We start from the raw sequence: 9816 nt of genomic DNA on the forward strand, positions 1-9816 counted from the left end.
CTGGACATTATTGGACTTTCAATCTTAAACTGCTACTCAAGGCCCGTTTATACCAATTTAGTAGTGAATTCAGTGTTGTGAGCTGTCGTGACATTAACAAGCTGTTTTATTGATGTCTTTCCGCAGTGATAATGTTATGATAATGATATCGTGATAATGATTCTGATGCGTTGTACTGTATCTCCTTAAACATACCTTCTGATGTTCATTCATGTTTATATGGTGCTGTAACTAGTAGTAAAGCAGAACAGATCTGTAACGCCAAAGTGAATGGACCATACGTATGAGCAGGGCTTGACATTAACAAACGCTATTGGATGCGAGCTCTATTCATTCACCAAAAGAAAACAGCATAGAGCAAAAGATCGACTCTTGGGATTTAAGAATCAATGTAGGTTCATAAAAATGAGAATTGATTAAAATCGAGAAATCTATATTTTTAACCCAGCCCTGTTTACTGCTGCGTTTTTGAATTCGCCGTTGAGTTTTCCGATTTGTAGCTTACAATTCGCTTTTGCGTTTTTATTGGACATTAAATTTTAAGCTGCTAAGTGAATTTTGAAGTTACGTTTTCAGATTTGCAATTTTCATATGTACTTTAGGGCCCCCATCAAATAGGCTCTCAATAACAGACATTACTGACCACTGCCCAAATCCACAAAGGTGTCTTCTTCCATCATCTCCATCTCGTCAATGATCTGGGCCACCAGGTCGAAGGAGGTCTCTCCGTACACCTCGGGAGAGAACGGCTCGTAGTTGTTGAGTTTCTCCGGGTCGGTGACGGAGTGGTTGTAGACCTGCTGCAGGATGTGACGCAGCAGGCCGTTGGAAGGCCGCTTGTTCAGTTTCATGGGTTGGGTGGTCCCTTTCCACTGCAACACACAAACACAGTTTAACACTTTGTTTGAGGCAAAAATCATCTGTTGTCGGCAAGACAGACTTGACGTACCAGTTGGTGAATGCTGTCGATGGCTCTGTTGTACTTATCACACAGTCTCTGCATACTCTCAAAGCTGCAAGAAAAAACATATATATGGAATGTGAAATGACAAACTTCACAGAATATCTACTTTCACAAAACTAGTATTGCATTACAATATTTTTATTAGCTCGTACAAATGGCACTTTTAATCAAAGTAAATAATACAATTATTATTATTTGCATTACAACTACATCAATAATAAGAATCATAATAATAATTATTATTTTTAAAGCTTTGTTTTTTAACGACACTTAATGGACCATACGTATGAGCAGGGCTTGACATTCACCCCACCAAATGGGGGTGGATTTCAGCAGTGGCGTGTAACGCAGTCACTCCTACTAGCCACTTTGCCAGGTTGAATTTTATGAATATTGTTGGTGTTACAGGGCTTGAATTCCGCCCTAATTTTACTCGTTCCTGCAGATTTTGTGCTCGCATCTAATGTGCGCGCAAACAAAGCTGCCTCTCAGTACTAAATTGAGATTAAGCGCAATAAGCAACGAAAAAGGTCAAATACACACAAAATGTCGATCTTGGTGAGTATTCACAAACACAGTGAGTTTTATTTTAAGTGATGTAAACAGGTGACAAAGAAAACGCATGTGCAACAGTATATACCAACCTAATATATACCAACCTAATATACCTGCTGCCAAATTATGAGACAATTTTATTTATTATATGGCAGTTTTTCCCCATGGTACCAATGTCAAAATGGTGGCCAGTGACTAGTGGCTAGTAACTTTGGAAAACCACTAGCCACAGTGGCTGGTGAGCAAAAAAGTTATTGTCAAGCCCTGCTTATGAGACCATTTTGTGACAATTTCCTCACCTCTTGGTGTCGTAGTCGATAAGTACGTAGTTCTCCATGGCCAGCTTAAGATCTGGGATCTCTTCACACACCCAGCTGGACAAAGAGAAGAGACACGTTAGGTATTACTACATTGATTATTACTGTTTTATTGACAACACACCTTTTACAAACAGAGCAGTCAAATACAAGTGAAAAATCAAACCATAATACCCATCACAGACTTACCGTATGGTCTCGATGATTTCATGTGCAGCATCATGATGTTTATCCTGGGGCAAAAGGAAAGAAATGCTGAGTTATAAACAAGGTTCAAATTGTCGTTTACTTACTCGCTAGACTACTTATTTAGCACATGATGTGTAGTTATCCATCTACAAGAAACAAGTTTCTACAACTACAACAGAAACTTGACCTTTCCAGTTTGATCAGGGTCACGGATCACAACTGTAGCACATTCCTTCACACACAGCAGCCAGTGTGCCTTCAAGCAGGTAAACAAGTTCATTGGGCGCACATGCCCGGATAAGTACATTATGTCACCAAGCCGGCTTCACTGATCACGTATGTTGCAGTCTATGAATGCAAAGCAAGATCTATATCTCAGCACAAAGCTTGTGTGCAAAAGAAAATGGGCCTTATTTACAAAAAAAGCAGAAACCATGCTGTCGCATGTTACAGTGTTAAGTATTATTTATACAACAGTATTAACTAATATTTCGAATTTAAGCTTATTTATATGTCCAGTTTCATGTTAATTGTAGTTCATTTAGCTTTATTTCAATTACCAAGGCCCGGAAGCCATCACACATGACAGTGCTGCACTTAAATACGTGTAATGCTGGCCTTTTAAGAGCTCTGAGGTCATAATGAATCAGTTTTGAGGCCAATTAACCCAGGATTGTGTCTTAAATGTGGATGTGACCAGGCCGACTCGCTCAGTCCTGCCGCTGGAGCTCTGCTGCTTCCTGACCCAGTGACCCACTTTCCGTCAACAGAGTCCTGAGAAACCCTCTGCCTGCCGGAGTGTGCCGCTGCTGGGCTCCGTTGCCTCACTAGGCTCCTCCTCATCCAGCAGGGAGCCGTTTTCCCGCTTCGCTCTAAGTATGGCGGGTCTCGTGCTTTTCCGCCCACCCCTGCAGCTCCGAGGCGGTGTGACGGCACTGGGAAATAATGCAGCCACAGTCTAAGGCGAACAAGGGCACTTATTTAAAGCGGGATGCGGCTGACTTGCGTTATTTCAATACTGCGTTAAATGCAAATGCTAAGACAGATGGTGGAGTGTGTACGTGCACAAGCAGACACTTCAGCTCGTCGTGCTGCACGGGAGGAGGGGGGGGACGGCGTGTGTACGGGGTGTTCCGGCGCACAGCAACACCAGAGCCGCAGCTAAAAATATCCAGAGGAAAGGAGGGGAGGATGACAGAGAGCAAGAAATAAAAGCTAACAGCCCTCTGATACAAGCAGGCTTGACTCACGAGCACAAAATCGGACTATTCGCTCACCTCACGCACACTTGATGTGACTCACGCCAAGAAATCACGCCTTGTGAACACTTTTCGTTTCACCTTGATTACCTCTCAGCACAACTGTTCTTTTTGGCTGTGACAGCAAATCACCACACCTCGACGCGTTTACGCGCGACGCGTTTACCCGGGTTGTAACGTTCAAACTATGAGGAGTGTCCAATTATTATTTTCTCATACTCTTAAACAAATCATTTTGTCTCCAAGTTCAAGGAACTTGATATGGAGGCAAATAAAGCTGATTTAAGTGTTCAGATATGGGATATAAATGTGTCCGTGAACGTAGGTTTGAGGAGCGCTGGGAAGAAAGAAAACAGTGATGCTCAGTGTTCGATAAAACACCTCCTTCCTCCCACCCCAGGTGAGTGGGATGCTTTTGTCCGGAGCACAATGTGAAGCCGTGAGGCAAAATGGCACGCTAGTGGACGAAGGAAAAAAAAAATCACTCAGCTGAGTCTCTGAAAAACAAGATTTGAATGGGTATTTCGGCCTTTGTAAAACACTGTCACCTCAAATAAAAGCCTGAAATATTTCTGGAAAACATGTCACGAGAAAACTCTCTCACATATCCCCTCTTTTTCCATGTCTTAAAGGGTTAATTCTCCCATGTCTTAAAGGGTTAATTCTCCCAAGAAGTGTGCATTTTGTCATTAGGGTTAGAGTTAGACCCCATTTACGCCTGAATTTAGCGTTGTCCACTTGTGATCCAATCGACTAAAATGCATCTCTCAATACAAGGCGTAAAAAGGGCCTTATATACAATATTCCCCCTTCCCCACCCGGTGTTGTCGCAAATTTTCCTCACCGTGACATCCCTAAGGGGCAGCACTTTACTTGGAGCTTTACCACCACATTCACTTTCACTGTGAAAGCAGCGTGAACATTCTGCCAAACATCTCTTTTTGTGTTCCTCACAAGAAAGCAAGCAATATGAGTTTGGAACGACACAGGGTGAATTTTTTCTTTAGGGGTAGTCTAAATCAACAGTGCATGTGGATAACCACCACCCAGACTCCCTAATTAACAGAATACACCCCTCCCTAAACAAAAAATATTCAAGGCATATCTGCAGCTTGCCAATCACGGGCGCTCTGCAATTCAGTTTACCCAACAGCAGGGCAGAAACATGTCTCTCAGGAGGTGGGGCATCCATCCCACATCAGCCAAAGTCAAAGACGGAAGTCATCTGAGGCCAAGTGAGACAGTAAAACTGCTGAGGTCACAACAACCAGAAAGGGCACGCTGAATGACAAATGAAAGAGACTGGAGTTTTAGTGACGAAAAGAACCTGCACTTCCCACATTCTCAGTTTGAGTAAGATGAGCATGAATCGTAATATTAGCTGGCGAAAGGGACAAATGAGACAGCTGTTTCTGTGGAAACCACAGCCTTTTGATCTGCCCCCCCATTTCCTTCTAAGACCGAAATTGCGTTGAAAACCTTGATGGCGTGAGAAAAGACTTTCCGAACACGTTCTTGTAATAAATTTTAAAACAAATACGCTTGTCTTGTTTTTTTTTTCACTAGTTACACCGAATTTGTAGACATTCTTCATCTCTTAGACCCTAAATAGTACTTTCTTCTGTAACAGGGTAAATAGTTATAGAACTATTATGGGGGGTTGTTAATCACGGTGTGGAATCTGTGTGTTATGATTACTGTACATGTGCAATGACTGTAATGCTTTCAGAAACAACAGACAGAAGAATGGTGGCTGACTCAGAATGGATGATATGAACAAGATTTGACTTTTTGATGTCATTATGGGAACAACAGTCATGGAAACTAGAATACTACATTTTCAAAAGAAAAATAACTTGCCATCACTATGCTGGGGTGTTCTGGGTGGTTACCAGGGCGTTGCTATGCAGATGCTAAAGCGTTCAAAGCATATTAAGAGTCACCACCACCATTTCTCTATGATATACGCAAATCTAAATATTTGCGCCCCTGCTTCAATGCCAATATACAGTTTGTTTTATTTCTGCTTTATCTTCTACCAGGTGAAACTCCCCTGTGTTAGGATATCTAATCCGCTGAGCAATAATAATAATTAATAATAGATAGCAAGCAAGCTTCAATAATAATGTAAATTTGCTGTAGTGGTCGACCGATATATCGCCAAGGCCGATATATCGTCAGATATTTTGCATTTTTTAAATATCGGCACCGGCCGATACGTTTTTCTGATTGGTCGATGTGTTGGAAGCGGGACTTTTATTTTGACGGGCGGCGCTGAGAACACCAGCGCCTGAGAAGAGAACGGCAGCGCCTGATCACACAGCGCTCGCTCGCATTCTCCGTCTTCATTTGTTTACGATCTCTGTCAGTCATATCTAATACTTTGATAGACAGAACTGGTAAACAAAGAAAGTAAATGGTATGCGAAAAAGTAAAGCATTTGCTTTTATATTATTTGTAACAGAAAAGGCAAACATTCAGGCTAAAATACTTTCTCATTTGCCATCAACATTCAGCAAATGCGCATCTACATCATTTAAACAAATATATGAATTTCTAATAAACATTTAATTTCATAAACCTTGCAGATTTAATCGAATCCAACTGTGAAATCTTTTGAAGTGTGCATTTGTAGCCTGCAAAAACGTGTTACTGCGAGTGACGTGCGAAGTGAGTCAATGTGAACAGAAGATCAGCTTCAGGAGACGCGATCGAAAAACTTTAAATCCTTCATTTTAAAATATGCTGTGCTATCCAGTTTCCAACTGTGTCATTTTCGTATTGTTTTCACTGTGTGCTGTATGTAATATTAGCGTTACCTTGTCTTTATTTGAAAAAATATGATTACCAGTGCGCACAAAATTACCAGATTACTGAGTGCCCCGTTACAGTGTTTACTTCCTTTTTATTCACATATTCATATATTTTTAAACAATTACTTTATTTGTAAAAAAAAAAAAAAAAGGATTGCAGATTCAAGAAGTTTGCATCTAAAGTATAAGCATGTTTATTTTAAAGATTTGTTTTCTAATTTATTAAATATTGATTAAAATAAATATAAAGTGTATATATATATATATATATATATATATATATATATATATATATATATATATATATATGTATATATATACACACACACACATATATATATAGGCTTTATATCGGCCACCCTGCTTTCTAAGATATCGGCATAAATAAAAAAAACTTAAAAAGCCAATATTCAAGTCCAGCAAGTTTTACAACCCACTAGCAACCACTAAAAAGTCAGTTATTGCAAAACTTCCTAAATAATCTTGCATACTAGCTTGTTTTTCAAGAAATGTCAGTCATATTGGGTTTCGACATGACACTTTGCCCCTTTCAAAGGTGTATACAGATGGTAACCAAAATAAAGTGCAAGGGCTGCCAAAATAGCAACCCCATTTTAAGCCGCCAGTGACAAATCTGACACTTCCAGAGCAGTATTCAATACTTCAAAGGATCCCATATGTTATATAAACACCATACTAGAATCATAAAACCGCCAAATATTGTGAAGCAAACATTTAAACTGTAAAAAACTGAGATACGTTACAGGACACAAACCAGAGCAATTTGTCAATAAAAGACACTAGGAGATGCTGTCCTGTCGCCTGAGTGCACTACTCGCCTTTTGTTTAACACCCTTCGTGCGATATTTAGCCGGTACGAAGCATATCACACCCTAATATATTCACTTCAGATATCTACACACACACACACACACACACACACTTCTGAGACATTTGTACTGTTTACGTTATCTAGAGTTTGACGACTATTGGTGTTGGGTAAAAAGCGATAAAGTTAGCTAGCCCTGCTATCTGACTGTTAGCATGACGGCTAGCGTGAACTCCAGTCTCTATACACATTCGTTGAATACAGTCATGCAAATCGTCGTTTTAGGCTTAAAATGTGCATTACTGCAAGTTAAAACAAATTGTTCGTGAATAACGAAACGAATAAGTGTTATACACACTCTCTGCTATAGCAGATTTTGGTTAGGACTCCGTCTCAAACTCTAATGAGCTGCCTAGTTAGTGAACGTATAGTATTTTTAGTTCACTGCTTTCCTTCCTTCAAAGACTGACAACAGCACGAACCAATCGTATTCGAGTGCGGGATGTCACGCCGCATTCAATTGGTTTGACCTACTAAATTAATACGCCCCCTTCAAGGAGTCATTTTGATTTTAATAAACAATTTGTTTCGTATTTGTTTAACAATGACTTGAGTCAATGATTCGATGTGAAGTGAGTTTGTTTAAGGGTGTTATGAGTAGGTCAACTAACTGGCATAATAAATATAACCTCTAGAAAGAGACATAATATTTGAAAAATAAAATGTAGCAAATTTAAACTATTCGAATAACATCATATTCACGTTTAAATCGCATTTAATCTGCCACTTAAGTATAAACATGCTGCCTAGGTAGCCAGCTCACTAGAATCTAAGACGCAACCACTGTACGAGATGGCCAACTGGGTCAGCAGGCTACACACAGTCAGTGTGTGTTTCCAACGATTCAAATATGATTTTATTCGAGGTTATAATATATTTTGTCTTTTCAAAACACAACCGTCTGTGTCATTTCAGGTCTAACTAGTGTTTAGTGATCTTCTGAGCACCTTTATGAATATATACACAAATGCTTACGGGTATCCAACACTTTAGGATGTATTGACACTCTCGTGCCCCAGTTGTAAGCGGTTGATAAAACACTAGTACTGAAACAAGCACGCAAAAAAGCCAAAACAACAATGAGAAAATGTACACACTGTAGGTTACTCGTTTTGATGCACGCTGTTCTCTACCTAAATGACCCACTTCGCCTGATCGCAAGGGAATCCCGGTGTTGGTTTCGGTTTATATTAAAACAATAAGACGGATAGTACTTACATATATAGGCAAGGGCCACGGGTAGCCTGCAGCTTCGGCTCCGGCCGGCGACTTCAGTTTTAACTCCAGCTTTTCTCCCATTCTCCCCAGTACAGCTAATGGACGAGACACAAGCTAGAGTAAGAGCATTTTCCGTGGAAAAAAACAGCCGGTTTAACGCGATAGGATCTCACGTTGGATATCGCAGGTTGGGGGTGATTTCCCAAAGTTGAGCCGCAAGATTTGGTCGATTTGGATCCGATCTGCCCCGGTGATTTAGAGAAAAAGATCGATTAAGCCGAGCGGCTGCTCAGTCTCGGCAGTAGCACCGCCGCCATCTTCACCGGCTCACGAATGAAAAAAATGCGCCCGAGTGTATGGCCGTTTCTCAATATGCGTTCTTGTCTGTACTTGCGTTCTTGTGGACTTGTGAAACGTCATCAGTCGCTGCCCAAGTACCGTCCCAATACACAAGTTTGCATTTTGGCAAGAACGGTTAAAAATCCCGGAAGTGTTCTTGACACGCCCATTTTACCGAGGATGCATTGGTTGGTAACTTGTGTGAACTTGACGGCAGAAATATCCCAGCATTCATTTCGGCATTCGAGGAACGAGAGGTCAATACAGCAAGTCGTTTTTCTACAATTTCATCGCTAAATTCACTTCTGAGAACATTTGATGCGAGAAATCAACTGTGTAGATTTCAAATATTGGCATTTTTCGAAAATGCGCTCAAACGTTTTCGGAAGTGAGAATCTTCAGCGTAGGTAGCTTTATTGTTATGAATATACATTACATAGTGTACAGTTGTAGAGTAATCCCTTGAGCTGAGGGGTAGGCTTGGGCGATAAAGCATGGCTGTTACCGTCAATAATTCTCGTTATGTTTGGGCACTGCAGACGGCGTCTGTGCGGGGGTGTTATTGCGCAATACCAGCAAGAACACATCGTCTCAAACTGTCAGCGGCGTTCTGTGTGCTCGTCACCTTGTGAGTTCATTCTTCCAAGAACAACTAGCAAGAGCGTTCTCCCCAAGAACACAAGTCCGTTCTTTGCATTCTTGGTTTTGAGAAACACCCTATATGTGTGGAAGTCCGATTCATTTCCGCGAATCGGTTCTTTCGAACAGTTCTTTTCAAGGAATAATTTCAAACGAGTATTTTGCGTCATCAAATAGTCATTGGTGTCCCATATGCGTTTAGCCTACATATCATGAGTGAAAGGTTTTAATTAAACGTTTCTTCGATTACTCAAACCGTTTCCTGAACGTCCAATCCGTTAACGAATCGCTCACATCGGTTGTAGGAATCGGCTCAACTGATTCATTGAAAAGATCCGACTGACATGAACAATTCGCGCGTGCGAGTGTAGCCCACAGATCGTACCAACAAAACCGAAAGAAAAGGGAGAGTGAAATCGGTATGTATAAAACTAGAGGGGCGAGGCGTCGGTTCTCTGACACACAAACGGCGGGGATTTCTCCTCGACAACTCTCTCACATTGGCTGGGTAACGATGACACGGATCAACAATTAACCGGGCAGTTTGAATCAGGATGCCGGTGCCAATAACCGTTGACTGGGCGGGACGTACCATTTCCCCCCCCAGCACATGTGCCGAATGCAAATAATTCAT

General features: G+C 41.0%; 1 protein-coding gene across 5 annotated transcripts in view; it reads right to left on the reverse strand.

Annotated features, from left to right (window-relative positions):
- The window catches only part of dot1l (DOT1-like histone H3K79 methyltransferase), a 31681-nt gene extending 22109 nt beyond the window's left edge, over nt 1–9572 (reverse strand). For 2 of the 5 annotated variants that reach the window (XM_082137620.1, XM_082137618.1), the window contains exons 1-5: nt 8205–9572; nt 2026–2069; nt 1819–1893; nt 950–1013; nt 644–872 (exon numbers count right to left, since the gene is read on the reverse strand). In XM_082137620.1, coding sequence (XP_081993746.1) covers nt 644–872; nt 950–1013; nt 1819–1893; nt 2026–2069; nt 8205–8285 — 493 coding nt within the window. In that variant the 5' untranslated portion in view covers nt 8286–9572. The remainder of the gene's footprint in view (nt 1–643; nt 873–949; nt 1014–1818; nt 1894–2025; nt 2070–8204) is intronic. The other 3 variants (XM_082137619.1, XM_082137623.1, XM_082137621.1) reach the window with 3 other exon arrangements.
- Between the last annotated feature and the right edge of the window lie 244 nt (nt 9573–9816).

This window comes from Leuciscus leuciscus (assembly GCF_965113295.1).
Source record: "Leuciscus leuciscus genome assembly, chromosome: 15".
NCBI lineage: Eukaryota > Metazoa > Chordata > Actinopteri > Cypriniformes > Leuciscidae > Leuciscus > Leuciscus leuciscus.